The sequence below is a fragment of the Onthophagus taurus genome, unplaced genomic scaffold, assembly GCF_036711975.1.
Source record: "Onthophagus taurus isolate NC unplaced genomic scaffold, IU_Otau_3.0 ScKx7SY_15, whole genome shotgun sequence".
NCBI classification, from domain to species: Eukaryota; Metazoa; Arthropoda; class Insecta; order Coleoptera; family Scarabaeidae; genus Onthophagus; species Onthophagus taurus.
The window spans coordinates 1,468,565-1,490,935 of record NW_027248940.1 but is presented as its reverse complement, the minus strand read 5'-3'; the positions used below and the strand labels follow the sequence as shown (position 1 = coordinate 1,490,935).

The window sequence follows — 22,371 nt, the reverse complement described above, 5'->3', positions numbered from 1 at the left end:
AGAGCAATATTGCTAAGAATAAAATTAGCTACAACTTTCATTCTAAAAGTTTTTTTATAACATGCTCTGTTTTCCGAATGTTACCATTAACTTGAAAAAGCAACAAATTCATCCAATTTTCATATTTTCGTACTTTTCTCAATATTTATGAATCAAAGAGCAAAAGTGAAAGAGAGCAATATTGTTAAGAATAAAATTAGCTACAACTTTCGTTCTAAAAGTTTTTTTATAACATGCTCTGTTTCCCGAATGTTATCATTAACTTGAAAAAGCAACAAATTCATCCAATTTTCATATTTTCGTATTTTTCTCAATATTTATGCATCTAAGAGCAAAAGTGAAAGAGAGCAATATTGCTAAGAATAAAATTAGCTACAACTTTCGTTCCAAAAGTTTTTTTATAACATGCTCTGTTTTCCGAATGTTACCATATACTTGAAAAAGCAACAAATTCATCCAATTTTCATATTTTCGTATTTTTCTCAATATTTATGCATCTAAGAGCAAAAGTGAAAGAGAGCAATATTGTTAAGAATAAACTTAGCTACAACTTTCGTTCCAAAAGTTTTTTTATAACATGCTCTGTTTTCCGAATGTTACCATTAACTTGAAAAAGCAACAAATTCATCCAATTTTCATATTTTCGTATTTTTCTTAATATTTATGCATCTAAGAGCAAAAGTGAAAGAGAGCAATATTGTTAAAAATAAACTTAGCTACAACTATTGTTCAAAAAGTTTTTTTATAACAAGCTCTGTTTCCCGGGTGATACCATTAACAACTTGAAAAAGCAACAAATTCATCAAATTTTCATATTCTTGCATTTTTCTGGAAATTTAGGCATCTAACAGCAAAAGTGAGACAGAGCCATATTGCTAAGAATAAAATTAGTTACAACTTTCGTTCTAAAAGTTTTTTTATAACATGCTTTGTTTTCCGAATGTTACCATTAACTCGAAAAAGCAACAAATTCATCTAATTTTCATATTTTCGTATTTTTCTTAATATTTATTCATCTAAGAGCAAAAGTGAAAGAGAGCAATATTGCTAAGAATAAAATTAGCTACAACTTTCGTTCCAAAAGTTTTTTTATAACATGCTCGGTTTCCCGAGTGATACCATTTACAACTTGAAAAAGCAACAAATTCATCAAATTTTTATATTCTTGCATTTTTCTGGAAATTTAGGCATCTAAGAGCAAAAGTGAGAGAGAGCAATATTGCTAAGAATAAAATTAGCTACAACTTTCGTTCTAAAAGTTTTTTTATAACATGCTCTGTTTTCCGAATGTTATCATTAACTTGAAAAAGCAACAATTTCATCCAATTTTCATGTTTTCGTATTTTTCTCAATCTTTATGCATCTAAGAGCAAAAGTGAAAGAGAGCAATATTGCTAAGAATAAAATTAGCTACAACTTTCGTTCTAAAAGTTTTTTTATAACATGCTCTGTTTTCCGAATGTTACCATTAACTTGAAAAAGCAACAAATTCATCCAATTTTCATATTTTCGTATTTTTCTCAATATTTATGCATCTAAGAGCAAAAGTGAAAGAGAGCAATATTGCTAAGAATAAAATTAGCTACAACTTTCGTTCCAAAAGTTTTTTTATAACATGCTTTCGTTTCCGAATGTTACCATTAACTTGAAAAAGCAACAAATTCATCCAATTTTCATATTTTCGTATTTTTCTCAATATTTATGCATCTAAGATCAAAAGTGAAAGAGAGCAATATTGCTAAGAATAAAATTAGCTACAACTATTGTTCAAAAAATTTTTTTAGAACATACTCTGTTTCCCGAGGGATACCATTAACAACTTGAAAAAGCAACAAATTCCTAAAATTTTCATATTCTTGCATTTATCTAGAAATTTAGGCATCTAAGAGCAAAAGTGAGAAAGATCAATATTGCTAAGAATAAAATTAGCTACAACTTTCATTCTAAAAGTTTTTTTATAACATGCTCTGTTTTCCGAATGTTACCATTAACTTGAAAAAGCAACAAATTCATCCAATTTTCATATTTTCGTATTTTTCTCAATATTTATGCATCTAAGAGCAAAAGTGAAAGAGAGCAATATTGCTAAGAATAAAATTGGCAACAACTTTCGTTCTAAAAGTTTTTTTATAACATGCTCTGTTTTCCGAATGTTACCATTAACTTGAAAAAGCAACAAATTCATCCAATTTTCATATTTTCGTATTTTTCTCAATATTTATGCATCTAAGATCAAAAGTGAAAGAGAGCAATATTGCTAAGAATAAAATTAGCTACAACTATTGTTCAAAAAATTTTTTTAGAACATACTCTGTTTCCCGAGTGATACCATTAACAACTTGAAAAAGCAACAAATTCCTAAAATTTTCATATTCTTGCATTTATCTAGAAATTTAGGCATCTAAGAGCAAAAGTGAGAAAGAGCAATATTGCTAAGAATAAAATTAGCTACAACTTTCATTCTAAAAGTTTTTTTATAACATGCTCTGTTTTCCGAATGTTACCATTAACTTGAAAAAGCAACAAATTCATCCAATTTTCATATTTTCGTACTTTTCTCAATATTTATGAATCAAAGAGCAAAAGTGAAAGAGAGCAATATTGTTAAGAATAAAATTAGCTACAACTTTCGTTCTAAAAGTTTTTTTATAACATGCTCTGTTTCCCGAATGTTATCATTAACTTGAAAAAGCAACAAATTCATCCAATTTTCATATTTTCGTATTTTTCTCAATATTTATGCATCTAAGAGCAAAAGTGAAAGAGAGCAATATTGCTAAGAATAAAATTAGCTACAACTTTCGTTCCAAAAGTTTTTTTATAACATGCTCTGTTTTCCGAATGTTACCATATACTTGAAAAAGCAACAAATTCATCCAATTTTCATATTTTCGTATTTTTCTCAATATTTATGCATCTAAGAGCAAAAGTGAAAGAGAGCAATATTGTTAAGAATAAACTTAGCTACAACTTTCGTTCCAAAAGTTTTTTTATAACATGCTCTGTTTTCCGAATGTTACCATTAACTTGAAAAAGCAACAAATTCATCCAATTTTCATATTTTCGTATTTTTCTTAATATTTATGCATCTAAGAGCAAAAGTGAAAGAGAGCAATATTGCTAAGAATAAAATTACTTACAACTTTCGTCCTATAAGTTTTTCTATAACATGCTCCGTTTCCCAAGTATTACCATTAGCAACTTGAAAAAGAAACAAATTCATCCAATTTTCATATTTTTGCATTTTTCTCAATATTTATGCATCGGAGAGCAAGAGTGAGGCAGATCAATATTGCTAAGAATAAAATTAGCTACAACTTTCGTTCCAAAAGTTTTTTCATAACATGCTCTGTTTCCCCAGTGTTATCATTGACTTGAAAAAGCAATAAATTCATCCAATTTTCATATTTTCGTATTTTTCTCAATATTTATGCATCTAAGAGCAAAAGTGAAAGAGAGCAATATTGTTAAGAATAAATTAGCTACAGCTTTCATTCCAAAAGTTTTTTCATAACATGCTCTGTTTTCCGAATGTTACCATTACCTTGAAAAAGCAACAAATTCATCCAATTTTCATATTTTCGTATTTTTCTCAATATTTATGCATCTAAGAGCAAAAGTGAAAGAGAGCAATATTGTTAAGAATAAAATTAGCTACAACTATTGTTCTAAAAGTTTTTTTATAAGATGCTCTGTTTCCCGAATGTTATCATTAACTTGAAAAAGCAACAAATTCATCCAATTTTCATATTTTCGTATTTTTCTTAATATTTATACATCTAAGAGCAAAAGTGAAAGAGAACAATATTGCTAAGAATAAAATTAGCTACAACTTTCGTTCCAAAAGTTTTTTTATAACATGCTTTCGTTTCCGAATGTTACCATTAACTTGAAAAAGCAACAAATTCATCCAATTTTCATATTATCGTATTTTTCTCAATACTTATTCATCTAAGAGCAAAAGTGAAAGAGAGCAATATTGCTAAGAATAAAATTAGCTACAACTTTCGTTCTAAAAGTTTTTTTATAACATGCTTTGTTTTCCGAATGTTACAAATTAACTTGAAAAAGCAACAAATTCATCCAATTTTCATATTATCGTATTTTTCTCAATACTTATTCATCTAAGAGCAAAAGTGAAAGAGAGCAATATTGCTAAGAATAAAATTAGCTACAACTTTCGTTCTAAAAGTTTTTTTATAACATGCTTTGTTTTCCGAATGTTACAAATTAACTTGAAAAAGCAACAAATTCATCCAATTTTCATATTATCGTATTTTTCTCAATACTTATTCATCTAAGAGCAAAAGTGAAAGAGAGCAATATTGCTAAGAATAAAATTAGCTACAACTTTTGTCCCAAAAGTTTTTTCATAACATGCTCTGTTTCCTGAATGTTATCATTAACTTGAAAAAGCAACAAAATCATCCAATTTTCATATTTTCGTATTTTTCTCAATACTTATTCATCTAAGAGCAAAAGTGAAAGAGAGCAATATTGCTAAGAATAAAATTAGCTACAACTTTTGTCCCAAAAGTTTTTTCATAACATGCTCTGTTTCCTGAATGTTATCATTAACTTGAAAAAGCAACAAAATCATCCAATTTTCATATTTTCGTATTTTTCTCAATATTTATGCATCTAAGAGCAAAAGTGACAGAGAGCAATATTGCTAAGAATAAAATTAGCTACAACTTTCGTTCGAAAAGTTTTTTTATAACATGTTCTGTTTTCCGAATGTTACCATTAACTTGAAAAAGCAACAAAATCATCCAATTTTCATATTTTCGTATTTTTCTCAATATTTATGCATCTAAGAGCAAAAGTGACAGAGAGCAATATTGCTAAGAATAAAATTAGCTACAACTTTCGTTCCAAAAGTTTTTTCATAACATGCTATGTTTCCCGAATGTTATCATTCACTTGAAAAAGCAACAAATTCATCCAATTTTCATATTTTCGTATTTTTCTCAATATTTATGTATCAAAGGGCAAAAGTGAAAGAGAGCAATATTGTTAAGAATAAAATTAGCTACAACTTTCGTTCTAAAAGTTTTTTTATAACATGCTCTGTTTTCCGAATATTACCATTAACTTGAAAAAGCAACAAAATCATCCAATTTTCATATTTTCGTATTTTTCTCGATATTTATGCATCTAAGAGCAAAAGTGAAAGAGAGCAATATTGCTAAGAATAAAATTAGCTACAACTTTCGCTGCAAACGTTTCTTTTGTAATACTTTAATGTTACTCCACACCAAATTGTTTAAGACTTCATTTTATTAATCTCACCATTAACCATTCTTACCGTGTTCACGCCATAAAATCCTTTGAAATGAATCCAAGCGCGACTAAGTTATCTCCAAAAACACCTTTAACTCGGTTAATTTTTTAAATAACCTTATCGTGTTTGGGCTTATGTTAAAGAATTTTTCATGGCGATTAAGGAAATTATTTTTGATTTAGACATAAATTAATAATTAATTAATTCTTTTTTTTTGGGTAAAATTAGTTAATAACAACATAAACGAAAAGGTTGATTTCATTTTATTTACATAATAACAAGATTTTAATAATGAAGATGGTTCAATACCTTAAAGAAAAAATTTTGGTAATAAAAAAATATATAATAATAATAATAATAATAACTTGGAATGTTGTCAATAAGTACAAATTTTTGTTACGATTACTTCACTATAATAATACTCATTTCTTTTTATCTTTTTTTTTACATTATGTAACAAAAATAAATCTATCATTTTCTTTTTCACTTATCATAATTATTATATTAATTAATTAATTAATTAATGAACAGTTGAGATTTGAAGATATCACAGTAGAGACACTTTGCATTGCACCAATAAAAAAAATTTTATTACAAAGGTGTAAATTCTGATTTATCCTCACAATTCGCTTTTTGATTATTATTTTGAAACTTCGATATCTTTAAGGAACTCCTCCCGAAAGCGGCTCGTTTCGGAAACTCAAACTTCCTTTCTTTGCGATTTAACGACTCAATTATCTTAACAATACTCGAACTCGGCTTTTCAACCGTTTCGGGGGGTTCCTCTTTAAACACTTTTCTCTGTACGTTATCAAAACTTTTTTTTGGAATTTCTTTATTAAGTTCAGATTCATCTTTGTTTTTGGGAACGTCTCGTAACGAGCGGAATCGATTCCTCTCAAAAGTCGGTTCATTTAAGACTTTGTTATTGTTATTTTTGTTGCTTAAATATTTTTGGGTCACCTTCGACGGGGAACAATTACTTTTTAATCCATCTAAACTCAAATTCCCCGATGGTTTTACAACAACATCCTTTTTAAATAATTCGTTAAAATCAAATTTCTCATTAACAAAGCGATTTCTTGTAAAATTTTTCGGCACTTTTCTTAAATTCACTTTTTCGCTCAATTTTAAATCGTTCGTTTTCGCGCAAATTTCCGATTTTTTTATATTTAAGTTATCTACTTTCTCAATTTCAATTTTTTTTGGTTCAACAATTACGTTTTCGACGACTTTTTGAATGATCGTCGGTTTTCCTTCGGTTATCGGCTCCAAACCGGGGCTCCTATGACCCGGATTAAGCGTTTCGGGGGTTGTACTCCCTGAAGAGCTTGGACTCAAACCTCGATAGTGTTGGATATCGAAGAGAAGGTCCGAGGGGAGTGGCATTGCGACCGAAAGATGCATCGAAAGGGATTCTAACCAAATTTCCATCACCTCAAATGGTGGCCTTGAAATATTATTACTCATAAAAACATTTCTCCACACACACATATATAGAGGGATATGATTCAAAAGGAAAAATTTAATTAGATTAAGATTAAAACTTGTACTCACCGTTTATCAGGATTTAGCTCAGTACAAAGAAACGCGATTTTGTAGAAAGGTTCTGGACAAGATGTGCAAAATTTCTCTCGAAAAGCATTCTGATTCAGCCCGAAATCGTTCGAGCGGGGTAAAAAATCGGGATCGGCTTGGACTCTTCCAATAATCTAATGAATTAATAATAAATTTATAAATAAGAAAAATTATTTAAAAAAATTTTACTTCGCACAAAATGATGCCAAAACTAAAAATATCGACTTTTTCGTCGTATTTATTTCCTTTCATCATTTCCGGGGCCATCCAATACGGATTTCCGACCACGGTGTAGCGCTTTTTTCGTTCTTGCCTTCGAGATGATCCTAAATGGCCTTTTGGGAGTCTTCGCGCGCTGTTTGTGTTCTCGGAAAGTATTCGGGCGAGGCCGAAATCGGCTACTATCACAGTTTTATCCTTAAAAGGAAAATAAACAATAAAATTATTTATGTATACAGGGGGTAGAGCTGTTACAAGTACAGGGTGTCCCAATTTCGATGTCCGCATAGGCTATCTCCGAAACTAAAAGAGATAGAAAAAAAGTAGCTTACATGTCATGATCTCGTTTTTCGAGAAAATGCTAATACCGAAAACTCCGAACAGCTATCGTCTTTTGTTTTCGTCCTATCGGCAAAAACTGAAAATTATGCGAAAACGACAATCGCGAATATCTCACTTATTATCAAAGATGGAGTATTATAAATAAAACATTATATGGGCAACTATTTACGAAGAATTCAGTGGCGTAGGTAGAATTTTTTTCCCATTTTTTATTTTCGAGATTTTTGACGTAACTTTATTTTTTTAAATGGAAACCATAGTTGGCTATGACCTAAAATAATTTGTTATTTTCTTCTGATAACAAATATATATAGTTTGTGGGGCATATTTCTTATAGTTATTGAATAATTAACAAAAATTCATTTTGTTCTATCTAAACATAATGTATGTATTTAAAAGTTAATGTTGCTATGGTGATAACTATACATACTATGATGGAACATAATGTATCAAATAATTGCCAAAGTTTGTATTTAAAAATTCGATAACAACTCTGGCATTATGAGCTGGTATGATGCACCAGCATGTTAGGTGTCAAAGTATAACAAAACTAAATAAAACTTTACAACGAACTTCGAAAATTATGAAAATGTAACATGATGGAATGCTATATGTTATCAGATAAGAATGCGACGTTAGCCGCGGAATTATATTTCACAAGGTATCCGGACAGAAGACAACCGCACGTAAGAACCTTCAGCCGGTTAGCAGAAAATTTAATAGATTTTTGGTCCACGTGCAAAAACATACCAAAATGGCCTGCACGAGGATGAAGTCAATGTGTTGGCTTCACTTGCGATAAATCCATCAACATCTTGCAGAGAAATTGAACAAGACGTCTGACCCAAAAACCGCTGCTTCCGAATATGAAAGAAAAATATGTATAAACCATACAAAGCGGGCCTAACTCATTATTTACGTGCAGGAGATGTCAATCTAAGATTAGAATTTTGTAGATGATGTTTAGAAAAATTAAATAATCTGCTGTTTGTTCAAAATGTCATCTGGACCAATGAAGTCTCTGAGTGTTCAAAGAAGGTTGAGGTTCAATGTATGGTGTGCCCTTTTAGATAATAGAATGTTGGCATATAGTATCTACCATAAAAACTTAAACTCAGGTAATACCTCAATATATCAAGGCGGCACATTGTGCCTTTGGTCGACAATTTGCCATTAAATAAGTCTCAAATGATATATTTTCAATATGACGGAGCACCAGCACATAATGCCAGAGTTGTCAGTGAATTTTTAAATACTACTACAAACTTTGGCAATAATTGGAAACAATGGGCACGTTCAGCCGGTGTCAACTGTTAAGTTGGTATATTAGCAGTCGCGGCTGAACGATATGCTAAGTCAGCGCTGTTACGCAGCAGTTTAGTAAATATCTCAGCGTAAGTAATCTGCGCTTAGTTTGTCAGCGGTTGTGAAATTCTAGGTTAGGATTAATATTTTTTGTTTCTCCCCATTAATTTTGAAAACTGGCAGAACTGTATAAAATGAAATGAGCCTTAAAATCAACATCATCATCCATTATCTCTTGTAATAACACAAAATTTTCAAAAATATTATTGTTGGCCATAGTTTTAGGTTATGCTGAACTGCTAATTCTCAATTGCTTGTTCAGCCGATTTCGTTCCGCTGTATTAAAGCTCATACAACTAGCTGACTGATTTAATTCAACTGTTGACACCTGCTGAACGTACCCAATGTTTTCCATCGTGGCATTGTTATCACCATAACAACATTAAGTTTTAAATACATAAATAGTTTTAGAAAGAACAAAAAAAATTGATACATTATGTTCCATCATAGTATGTATGGTTATCACCATAGCAACATTAACTTTTAAATACATACATTAGTTTTAGATAGAAGAAAATGAATTTTTGTTAATTATTCAATAACTATAAGAAATATACCCCACAAACTATATATATTTGTTATCAGAAGAAAATAACAAATTATTTTAGGTCATAGCCAACTATGGTTTCCATTTAAAAAAATAAAGTTATGTCTCAAATCTCGAAAATAAAAGATGGGAAAAAAATTCTACCTACGCCACTGAATTCTTCGTAAAAAGTTGCCCATATAATGTTTTATTTACAATACTCCATCTTTGATAATAAGTGAGATATACGCGATTGTCGTTTTCGCAAAATTTTCAGTTTTTGCCGATAGGGCGAAAACAAAAGACGATAGCTGTTCGGAGTTTTCGGCATTAGCATTTTCTCGAAAAACGAGATCATGACATGTAAGCTACTTTTTTTCTATCTCTTTTAGTTTCGGAGATAGCCTATGTGGACATCGAAATTGGGACACCTGTACAAAGGAAAAATACTCAAGTAGCGCTATAAATTATTTTTACTCCAAGCAATAAGTAACAAGTATTTTTTAAAAGTACTTGGAGTAATAAGTAATTTTACTTGAAACTATAAAATTTCAAGTACCCAGTACAAAGTAATTATAATCCTTGAATGTACAGGGTGTCCCGTTAAGCGTACGGAGCGGCTGTATCTCAACAACGGTAAGGCCTAGAGGTTTGGGAAAAAAATCCTTATAAGCAAAGTGACCAAGAGAAATAGCTGGAAATTATTTTGAAGTTCGTAATTCGACCGCTAGGGAGCGTAACTGCCATTGAGAAACATAAAATTTCCGCTATCTCAGAAAGTTAGACGATAAGCTATAACGTTGACAACATCATTTAGTAGCTTGGATAATACCGCATCGCTTTTGTTTTGCGATATTTCTCATATCTGTCATAATAAGGGAGGAGGAGGCCAATGCATTTTCAAATGTTTACATTTTAATATCTCCTGAACCATTCAACCGATTTGAATATTTTTGGTCTTGTTTGAAAGAGCATTTCATGCTCTTTTAAAAGATATTTTCAGTAAGACCGCTTGGTTTAAAACAAAAAAGCTAGAGGGCGTTATCTGCAGCGATTACATATTTTTGTGATTTTTGAAAAAAAGTTAAATGGAACGGTACTATTTACTTCACAGACCGTTAATCATCATAAAATTTGCTAAATATTAGTGAAAACCGCATCTCGATATCTCCATCCATTCTCGAATTATAAAAGAAAATGTTAAAAATTCGTATATCTTAATCGGATCAAGTTACCTTAGGAAACAAATAAGAAAGAACAAAAATTTTATTATCTAGAACCTTCCTTCACACTTTATCCAAGCATAGAACTGCTTCAAAACTACTTTTGAGGCGTGTTGAAAAGCCAACGGATCAATGAAATATCAACCATGATAATAAAACAAAATAAACCAAAACACTTAGAATAACTTAAATTTTTGGCAAAAATAACTCACTAATGAGCGAATTGCCTTCCATAAACCTCGATGCATTTATTTAATCTAGTTTTGACGAAAAAAAATCGCTGCTTAAGTCTCGGCCCTGGACACGTTTTTACTGGTATTTAGTGTTTTGTCATATTTTTCCTGGTTATTGGTTTTTCCTGAAAAGTCAGGTCGTTTAGTCTACCCAATAGATAAAGAGGTGAAAGCAATGTGAGTTTTGCTCGAACCAAGAATGCATATTATGCAAGTTTACATCAGCTTGTGGCCAGATGCTTCATGCATCCATAGCATTTGTGATAAAAGGATTGGATTTGCCCAAATCATATTTAAAAGTCAATGGTAATAGTTCAATCTGTTATCATAATCGATATCTGTTAAGGCCTGATGTAACAACGTGGTGGAGATATTATTCTCTTCAGAACTCTTGTGGACAATTGTTTTCGGAGTTCCCAGATTATGTGGGATCACATTGCGCACCAATATGATTTACGAATTCATAGAGATGTCTGAATGGGCTACACGTTGCCAGTTTTCCGTAATCGCTAAGTCAATCTTAAAAACACTTCTAGAGAAAAATGTCTTTCTTTGTCGTAATTGCATTGCACATTTTTGCCATGCAGTTGCATCGTATTCGAAACATTGAAAATAAATCATCACACGCTCTATCATACGCTTCTGCGTTAGTAAATGACATGTTTACAGTTACCATGGTTATGTGATTTGTTTTTCTCGATGAGGTAACTGGATCCGATTAATGGCACTCGAGTTTTTAACATTTTCTTCTATAACTCGAGAACGGGTGGTGATATCGAGATACGGTTTTCACTAAAATTTAGCAAATTTGAAGGTGACTAAGGGTCTGTGAAGTAAATAGTATCGTTCCATTTAACTTTTCTTCAAAAATCACAAAAATATGCAATCGCTGCAGATAACGTCCTCTAGCTCATTTGTTTTAAAGCAGACGGTCTTACTGAAAATATCTTTAAAAAGAGTATAAAATGCTCTTTCAAACAACACCGAAAACATTCAAATCGTTTGAATGGTCTAGGAGATATTAAAATGTAAACATATGAAAACGCATTGGCCTCCCTCTCCCTTATTATGACAGATATGAGAAATATCGCAAAACAAAAGCGATGCGGTATTATCCAAGCTATTAAATGATGTTGTCAAAGTTATAGCTCATCGTCTAAGTTTCTGAGATAGCGGGAACTTTATGTTTCTCAATGGCAGTTACGCCCCCCTAGCGGTCGAATTACGAACTTCAAAATAATTTCCAGCTATTTCTCTTAGTCACTTTACTTATAAGGATTTTTTCCCAAACCTCTAGGCCTTACCGTCCTAGAGATACAGCCGCTCCGTACGCTTAACGGGACACCTGTACAGGGTGGGCAAATTTGGGTGTTATTATAGGCTATCTCAGAAACTATAAGAGATACGAAAAAAGTAGGTGCCATGTCCCGATCTCTTTTTTCGAGACTAACCCAATCCCGCAAACACCAAACCTCTATCTTCTTTTGTTTTTAAGTTATAGCCAAAAAGTCAAATTTTCGTGATTTTAGAAAATGCTCATATTTCGTTTATTTTTGAAATTAGAGAAATGGGGTTGATACGTTCTTAAGACACTTTTTTAAGTAGAATATACTGCCGTTGAAAAATTTTGAAAATATTTGATGATTCTTGAGATACAACACAAAGTTGTATTTTTTTAAATACAAACTATAGTAGATTATGGTGTTACTGAAAAGAGCATATTTTTAGCTTTCCAATGATGTATTGCACGTATGGTGTATTTGGGGAAAATAAGCGTTCTTTTTTAATTCTAAAATATTAAAGATTAATATTCAAAATTTTTGAAGATTTGATACACAACTGTTCTAACCTTACAACCAGTAAGTTTAGTAGAAGAAGATGACACAGCCTGTGACTGTTTAGTTCCTGAAATTGTTGTTCATATTTCATTATTCATTAATACGTTTCTTGTATTTTTAATAAACAAACTTTATCTACAAATCATTTTTTACTGGTGAACAAAGTCAGGGATAAGACACTGACAAATTTAAATCAACTATTCAAAGTTTTTATTCATTGGTACAAAACCAACTTTATCCTGCATCATGGTATACTCTTCCACATTCAGATCGGTTTTTATGACAGTCATAAATAAAAGCCAGGGTGATTTTTAGAACTTAATTTTTTTTAAACTAAAATTTAATAAAAAGCGAAAGTTTAGTTATAACAACTAAAATTTAATTATAAAAACTAGTATAAAAGTCTTACAAAAAATTTTAAAGAATCTAATTATTCTCCGCCCTCTTTTGTAAGTAGACAATGCATGCCTCCTCAAAACATTTCTTAGAAAAGATATGTACTTAATATTAGAAACACAACAAATAAGAGAATAATGAGTATTTATACAGGGTGCCCATTATGTATGGGGCATATATCTTGGTAAGTATCAACTTTATAAAAAAACATTTTATACAAAAGTTGTTTAATATTTTATTTGGCATAATAAGACTGCATTCAATTGTTTTTAATTCAGAAAACAAATGAGTAACGAATAATACTTACATTTTTTTAAATGGCAATGTTTTCTTTCGTTAGGCTCATTTGATAAAGATTACTTTTCTCCTTACGATGCACACTGGGGCAAAGAGCTTTAAAAGTTGGCATTAAATCAAATATAAGTTTTTTAGTAGAATTACGTATGGAAACGTTTTATATATAAACTGTATATATGGTATTTAGTATATTTGAACGAAATACTGACCATTTTTAACAAAAAAAAATGGTTCAAAAATTATATTCATCGCCAGAATGAGAAAACATGTCATTATCATCACCGCTTACAGTATCATCATCATCATTATCAGTGCTTCGAGTATCATCACTACTTGAAGTATCATCACCATCCCTTTCACCACTATCATCACTAAAGGTTTGCACAGTTGTGGGCTTTAATAATTCTAAGGCTTCCGAAGGCATAATTTTTAAATTCTTTTTAGGTAATTTTCGCTTACTGGAAATTACTGGATCCGAACTTATTAAAAAAAAGATTAGAATATCCTCGTTAGTTTTTTCACGACTACATTTCCTGGACGAATACTCTCGATACCTCTTAAAGTCTTTATTACGCGCTTCTTGTGCCTCTTCGGTTAGTTGCCCAATAGGAAGCAACGCGTGAGATATTATTTCTGGTCCATGTATTAAATATTTATGTAATGTGGGTGGCATGTTGTACCACGGATACTTTTCAACAAAACATTTAGCAGTGTTGTGCGTGAATATTCTAAATTTTTGTACGTCTATTTCATGTCCACTGGATACCACTATCATAATGACATGTAGTCTTTTTATTAATTCTATATCAATTTGTGTAATGTCCGCTGACACCTCTGCATGTTCAAAAAAACGTCTTGCGGTATTTCTGTCATTGGTGTTACCAAAGCCGGGTTTAGGTTTGTCAACTATTAAACCACAACGTTTTTTAAATTCAGCTTGTATGCGGACTTTGTTTTGAGCAACAATCTCTTTGTCGCTTCCTCTAGCTTGCCACTTTAGAATTGGTAACTTATAAGACAAATGTAGAAGACACTCAAACATCCGTATCCAGCCATGTAAAATAGATAAACCAAATTTTAAATTATCTTTGTTAATATCCCTAATAATCATTTCTTGGATGTTATTAAATTGCTTACTTGTTGCACCGCATACATAACATTTTTGGGTAGAAGTCGTGTTAGTAAGTGCGTTGCATACTTTACCGTCCACCATAGAAAATATTAAGTTATGTGAAACATCTATCAGCTTTCCTTCAATTAAACAACTACTGTTCTGTAATTGTTTAATTTCGTTATCTATTCTGCTTTTCTCTGCAACTGAAGTCTGTGTGGATTCCTTTACAAATTCAATTTTTAAAGGCCTACAATACCTGGTTGAGGCAGGACGAGGATTTTGCCAAAGTATTTTGTCTCCACAAACGAGGCGAAGCGGCACAATGCAGGTGATAAAAACAGATGAATCACTACATTCAGAATCATAATAAGCCTGTTTGTATGAGCTGTGGCCCGATGAACCATCAAATCCCCATTTTGTGTACAATGTTACATGATCTTGTTCAAGAGTCTGTATAACAGAGTCTATTGTTAAAAGTAAACGCTTAGCAGTGTGGTTAAGCATACTTTGTAAGGCAACTAACGCAGTAGTTTCAGATACCACAATATTTTCAGGGTAACAAAACTTTTTCGCTGCTTGAACCGTTTTGTACGAAGGGAATTTTTCTGGAGTGGATGATCTTATGATGCCATATTGATACCGTGATAACTTAGCTTCTACTAAAATAGATAAAGCATCTGCGCCTGACATACGCTGTTGTGGTTCAAACGACCTTTTATAAGCTTTTATATATTTGCTCGCACGTTTTGGACTTGTGGTAGTGATACCTTGTAATACTTTTGAGGCCTGTGGCTGCCCTTCGGACCTTAAAGTCATTTGCGTGGCGTAAGTTAACACGGATGCGGATGTTGAATCTCTCAGTTTCTTCGTTTTCTGTCGCTTTGAGCGCTCCGAACTGGATTCAAACGACTTTTCTGGTCGACCTCGTTTCAACTGGTTTTTATATACAGGAAATGAAATAGAAGCATCCAACCAATCTTTGTTGGATTCTAAAAATCTTTCTTCTATTCTAGCCGCGGTTAATGAATATCATTATATTGTGCATTGGACAGTACTTTATTTAAACATTACATTAAACAGTACGAATTTTTGATTTGATTTTTTGATTTAATGCCAACTTTAAAACCTATTTGCCCCAGTGTGCGATGGCGTAAAATTTTTGTACCCTTACGTTAGAAAATTTTTGAAAAAAATGTTAAAATTGTTTATTAATAAAAATAAATCAATAACATTAATCTAGATACCCGAGATCTCAAATTATTACCGTAAATTAAATTTACGTGCAAAATAAAACAAATAAACGAAAAATTAGTGTACATCTCCAATAATTCGAGGTACTTCGAGGTATTTGACGATCTCGGATATCTAGATTACTGTTATTAGTTAAGTTTTCTTAATAAGCAATTTTTACATGTTTTCAAAAATTTTCTGATACATTTTCTGACATCTCTATCAAATGAGCCTAACGAAAGGGTACATTGCCATTTAAAAAACTGCAAGTGTTATTCGTTGCTCATTTGTTTTCTGAAATAAAAACAATTGAATGCTGTCTTATTATGGCAAATAAAATATTAAACAACTTTTGTATAAAATGTTTTTTTATAAAGTTGATACCTATCAAGATATACAGGGTGTCTCAGCGAGACCGGTCATTAGACGTTTCTGTGGTTCTGGCCAAAATAAAAAATTGAGAATTCAGACTTAAGTATTATCAATTACGTTCTCTTCGTCTAAAATATTTTCAGATTTCTAGCACTTCCGGTTATACCGGAAGTCGCCACCTACTTTATTTTTTTAAATGGAACACCCTGTATATTTTTACATATTTGGATTTGTCTGTTTTGAAGGTTTATAAATAACTTTACTTTTTACAATTTGATTCGGCCGTTCTCGAGTTATTCGATTTTTTCTAGAAAAATCTGCTCCAGCGGACATTTGTTCAAAAAATCATAGAACACTCAATTTTTGAGATATCAATTTAGAATTTAGAACATGCTTAAACAACATGATGGAGTATGTTTTGGTGCCGAGAACGGCTGTCTAGATCGTTTGGTCACTTTACTATGACACGTTAACTTTTCGAAGTTTGGAAGCACCATAACTTCATTTTTTTAAATGGCATCCCCCATATTTTATTACTTTGTCGCTTTCGGCGTCTCATTTTACATTTTTTATATCCCATATGTCCCATACCTAATATTAATAGTTTGGGAGATAATTAGGATTTTTTGAAAAATACACACATATCATAAGGATATTTAGCCTAGTGTGCCATAGTTTATATTTTATTTTTTTTTTGCTGTTGTTTTCGTTTGATTTTAATTCATTAAATTTAGTATTTAAATTTGAGTTGATTTCTTTTATTAAATTTTTAACTTTGCTCCCTAAACCCAAGCTGGCGTGACAAGGTTCTGCTTGTCGCATACGCCTTTAGCACGCCCACACAACAAAGTAAGAGCCGCTCCTTACACTAGGAAGGTACTGGGATCTCAAACCACGACTGGCTCATTGGGCCTACGTAGCAATAATCAGACCCATGATCGCCTACGCCTCATTGGTTTGGTGGCCAAAAACAAAACATAAGACAGTACAACAACAGCTGGCACAAATCCAGCGGTTAGCATTTCTTAACATAACGGGTGCAATGAGATCCTGTCCGACGGCTGCTTTGGAAGCCCTACTCGGTCTCACACCGCTCCATTTATAGATACAAAAGGAGGCAGCTTTAAGTGCCTTATCACTGAAAACAGTTTCTTCACTTAAGTTGATGCAGGGTAACCTCAGAGGACACCTCGAGGTCCTCAAGGACCCTTGTCTAAATCACCTAATTGTAATTCAACCAGCCGTATAAGGTCATATTTAGAAGCAGGGATGATTGGGCGAAGGGAGGGCCTCAACTAAAAAGAGGAGCCCTTGCCTGGTACACCGATAATCTGGAGTAGGCATGGGCATCAGTGGACCAAATAGCCACATCAAATTGCCCCTCAGCTCGGACTTAACAATTTTCCAAGCAGAAGTTCTTGCTATAAACTTCCTTGCACCGCTTTGAACCTACAGAAGGGACAAAAAGGTGCATCCATAAACATTTTCACAGACAGTCGCACAGTGGGGTATTTTGAAGATCTACGCGGCCAAAAATATTTTTTCACTTTACTCAACTCTAAAAGTATTTATATAGGCTTTTTATAGTGTTTTATAAGTTTTCTATTAAATCTGGATAACAAATGGGCTATCCTGCAATATTAAAGTTCACGAGAACTATCAGTTCTTCATCGCTTGAAAAACGAAACAATAGACAAATCAAAGTTATATTAACTACTATAAAACAATAAATTAACATCGAAACGCATAAGAAGTTGTTAACTAAATGATGATACTGAAGAAAATGATGTGTTAAACGATTTTTCGTGCACACACAGATTGTCATTTTCATTTGAAAAATCAAATTAACATTGCTGTCGTTTCTTTTAAAAATGGTTTGTTTTTTTTGAGAGATTTGGTCGCATTGCTGTTATGAACGGGTCTGAAGTTAATAATAGTCGATTAATTACATCGTGGTTACAGGATTCTGTTGAGAATTTTCGAGCATAATTTAACCTATAAAATCTAAAATGTTTGTTTCGGGCTTCTGAGGCTTCTTCTGATAACTGGCCAATCGGAAGTAACGCGCTTTCTATAACTGCTGCTCCGGGAACAAGTATTTTGTGTAATGTAGGAGTCATCGGATGCCAGGGGTAAAGTTTAACATAGAGCTCGGCAGTTTCCTTCGCGTATGCAGCAAAATAATCTGAAGAGACTTTAAATCCACTCGAGATGGTTTCCAGGATTACTTTTAACGTATATATTAAGTTTACATCAATTCCTGTAATTTCTGCTGCTAGCTCATGGCCCGAAAAAAATCTCCTACTTGTGTTGCCATCATTACTGTTACCGAATCCCGGTTTAGGTACATCTACGATCAAGCCCATCTTTTCTCGAAAATTCTTTTGTATTTCTGTTTTTCTTTTCTTTATTACAGCTCTCTCAGTCTCTACCTTTATTTGCCATTTTTTTACAGGTAACTTGTAAGAAAGATGTAATATCGATTCAAATAGTCTTATTCGGGCATGTAACACAGAAAGACCAAAACCAAGTGCCTCCGTTTTATCTTCTGTTTTTACGTTTAAATCATTAAAATTTTTTGAGGTTAAACCACAGATATAACATCTCATGGTAGAAGTAGTGCCTGTAATAGCATTGCAGACTTTTCCATCTACCATGGTTAGCATCATTGTGTGTTTAACTGAATAACTTTTGTTAGAGAGTGTAACTGTAGAATTTTGTAATAAATCTATTTCATTTTTAATATATTTGATCTCTTCTTTAGTTAAGTCGGTGGTTTCTTTACTAAATCTTATCTTTATAGGGCGACAATAACGGGGTGAGGACGGTTTTGGATTCTGCCAGATGGCTTTATTGTTCGTAGAGCAACTAAGTTGAATATTTTCGAAGTTGTCAGATTCATTTACAAACTTTTGTTTCTATTCAGATTGTTGCGCCCCATCACATCCCCACTTGCTCATTAAAACCAACGAATCCCTCTCGGATTTCTGCAAAGATTGCACTATTTCTTCTGGATGCTTAAGAAGGCGCGTGGCAGTATGATCCATTAAATTTTGAATTTTTATTTCGGCACAAGTTTCGGTAACCTTGTAAGCTTTCTTATCAGGATAACATTCCTGTTTTGCTTTTTGTAGTACGCTATAGCAGGGATATATGTTTTTACTGTAACTTCTTATTACCTCGTACTGACTTCTGGAAAGTCCTGCTTCAACAAAAAGTGATAAGGCTTGAGAAGTACTTAATTGTGAGGTTATCACATTTTCTTTTTCAATAGAAGATTTTTTGTATTTTGTAGCTCGCTTTGGTGAACTGGTGATATTTTTAAACATCAGTGAAGCATCTCTTTTTCCACTGACTCTTAACTTCGACTGAGCGGCAGAAGTAAGGACATTTAAGTCGGTAGATTGACGTAACTTTTCAGTTTTTCTTCTTTTGCTTCTATCACTTAATTCATCAAACGGCTTTATCGGTCGTCCTACTTGCTTTGAAATGTTTGCCTTCGGAACGGTGAATGTTGTTCCAGCAAGACATTCACTTTTTTTCAAAAAAAGCTTCTCTTTTCGTAATGCTGCAGCCCATCGTTTGTTCATTTCGGATTTAAATCTTGAAAAATTTTGCTTTATTTTTTTCGCCTGCTGGTCCGAGGAGTCTCTCAAAATGATAGACTAATAATGGTGTTGCAGTGTGTACGAAAAAAATTATTAATAATTATGATTAATAATATTTCAGAATTAAAATATTACTCTCAAAAATTCAAAATAAAAACTTTAAATCGTTAAAAGGTTACATAGAAAACTATAAGACCTTTGTCACAAACGAAACTACATTAATATTCCATAATTCGTGTTTGAATTAGATAGGCGTCAAACACAAGTTGTTTTCGAAGTAATTGCGCGTTTTCCAAGAAATAATCACATGTTCTCTTCTTCTAATCTATTACTGTCTGGAATCCCAATCTTTCTCACCACTCAGTACTTTAAAAAATCCATTGTACAAATAAAATTACAATAAAATATTTAGATCGGCTGTATGTACTAAGTATATGTTAACAGTTCACAGACAGAAATATAGGTACCGTAATGTATAAGGCCTGAGCAATCTAATGAATGTATAATCAAAGCCGGGAAACGTCGGGAAATGTAACTAATCAATTTAAACATTAAAAAAGAAAAATTACAAGAAAAGACTCTTCTTCACAACACTATATTTTAGTAAATACAAGGGTTATCGCAACAAAACACCGTAGAAAGGAAAGAAGCTTACCTAGTTTATCACAATCCATGATATTCAGTTAAATATTTATACTTTCAAATAAAAAAATTATATCTAATGGACTTATGCAAAAGGTTGAAATAATTATTTGAGTTATTTAACCAACTTTGAGATAATAATACGGACGATCGGGATGTACAAGAACGAAAACAATCGTTGTATGACATTAAACTTATTATGTCAGATGTTACTTTTTTCGAGGTTCAACTTTTTAAAATCGAATTTTGGCCACTTAGATTGCCGAAATACCCCTATGTGCGACGTTTCAAAATATTAAATAAAACAATAATAATAGTACGAAAACTACTGACATTTAAACGTCAAAAATATTTCTGACAAAGATTGCAAGCCTACTAAGATTTTTCCAGTAAAAATTCATTCCAACTTTCGATTAACAACCCTACAGCTTAACAGTTAGTATTTGCTTAATTATTTTTTTTTCGCAGAAATTATTAAATTTTCGAAGAACATCAGAGACAAAAAAGTTTTAGAATAGTTTTAGGCATATATTAAGATTAGCTGTCCCTCTTAAAAATCGATGATTTTTTTTTAATCGGTAGGAAATGACTCAAAAGATGTGTTAATGATATAAAAAAAGTGCGGAAAAGTGTAGTACTTACCGAAAAATCAGTTTAAAGTTGCGATTTGACGTTTCTTTTTGGAAGTTAAAAGCAATGTTAAAATTGCATTTTCGTATTAAATCCTAACCTGAAATTGTTTAATTTATACCCACGCACAAAATAAAAAGTTATTTTCACTAAACTTGTTGAGATTACAACATATTTTCGGATGAAAACCTTGTTTCTTAGGCTATCGATGCAGAACGACAATTAAATGTCGTTAGATAGAATTGTTTCTACCAAATGTGTATTAATAGACTGTGTTAATAGATTGTGTATCAATTGATCTGTCAAACGACTGAAAGCTGAAATATCTTTATGTTGTAAATATAAATGATAAATAAGTATAGTAGCTTATTTAATAGTAGTTTAGTTAAATTAAAATAGTTATTAAAAAAGACATGCTTACAAAATAAAAATAAATAAATAATCCGTGTGACGATAGCAACAAACTGTGTATTTAACCAAATGACAATTATAACTGACAACACAAGCAATGTTAACCATGTATTTTCTCGTATTAAATCCTAACCTGAAATTGTTTAATTTATACCCACGCACTAAATAAAAAGTTATTTTCACTAAACTTGTTGAGATTACAACATAATTATTCATAATGACACCTATGTGAAGTTAGCCCCCAATTAAACAGAATTTTACATGTATAGTATTTTAATTATAACATGAGAACCAGTGAACCGATTTCGATAAACAATGTCTCATTCGAAAGCTTAATCCTTCGTTTGCCTTATATGTTAATATTAAAATCAATAAAAGATGAAGAACACCGCTCTGTACGTAAAATAAGAGAAAGATATCAGCTAAGAAAGTAGATAAAAAATTACAGATACAAGTTTGTTGCTGGAAAGTTTGTTGCTATCGGACAAATGTGGAGGAGGCTGAAAAATAGAATTCGTAAACATAAAACTAAAGAAAATTCCAATATTCCTAAGCACCACATAAAGACTGAACATAATATAAATTATGTTGCGTAAAAATCGTCAATCTTGCTTTTATCGATGTAATATCGCCCAAATAAGAATTTTGTGTAGAAATTAGATTTTGAGTTAGGTTAATTTACATTTAAACTTGCGAAAATTTCCCAAATGTCGGATTAGATATGGAGAAGGGTGTGAGTCAAATATAAACACCAGCTATAAAAATAATAATAACTATTTATAGGAACTCAATCTGTTTTTACAATTGATCACTATTGGTTATTCTGTTCTTAAGGTGGTCCCACACGACTGGTGTAATTGGCAAGTACGCAAATATTTGTGTAAACATTGGCCTTACATTGTTAATTCACGTGTAATATAAAAAATACCTATAACAATGACAATGACGCTACGCAAGTGCTTCCGAGTAGACGAATATATATAGACGGTTCGTTATCGGATGGATACTCATTTGCGATTACCTCCAGGTCCCGTTGGTCAGCTGGCTTCATAGAGTCGTACTT

At 31.9% G+C, this 22,371-nt stretch overlaps 1 protein-coding gene across 2 annotated transcripts in view; it reads right to left on the bottom strand.

Annotated features, from left to right (window-relative positions):
* Positions 1–5,787: 5,787 nt before the first annotated feature.
* The window catches only part of LOC111422566 (LIM domain kinase 1), a 57,056-nt gene continuing 40,472 nt past the window's right edge, over positions 5,788–22,371 (bottom strand). For both annotated transcript variants that reach the window (XM_071200843.1, XM_071200844.1), the window contains 3 exons: positions 7,052–7,279; positions 6,842–6,996; positions 5,788–6,734 (listed from right to left, as the gene is read on the bottom strand). In XM_071200843.1, coding sequence (XP_071056944.1) covers positions 5,876–6,734; positions 6,842–6,996; positions 7,052–7,279 — 1,242 coding nt within the window. In that variant the 3' untranslated portion in view covers positions 5,788–5,875. The remainder of the gene's footprint in view (positions 6,735–6,841; positions 6,997–7,051; positions 7,280–22,371) is intronic.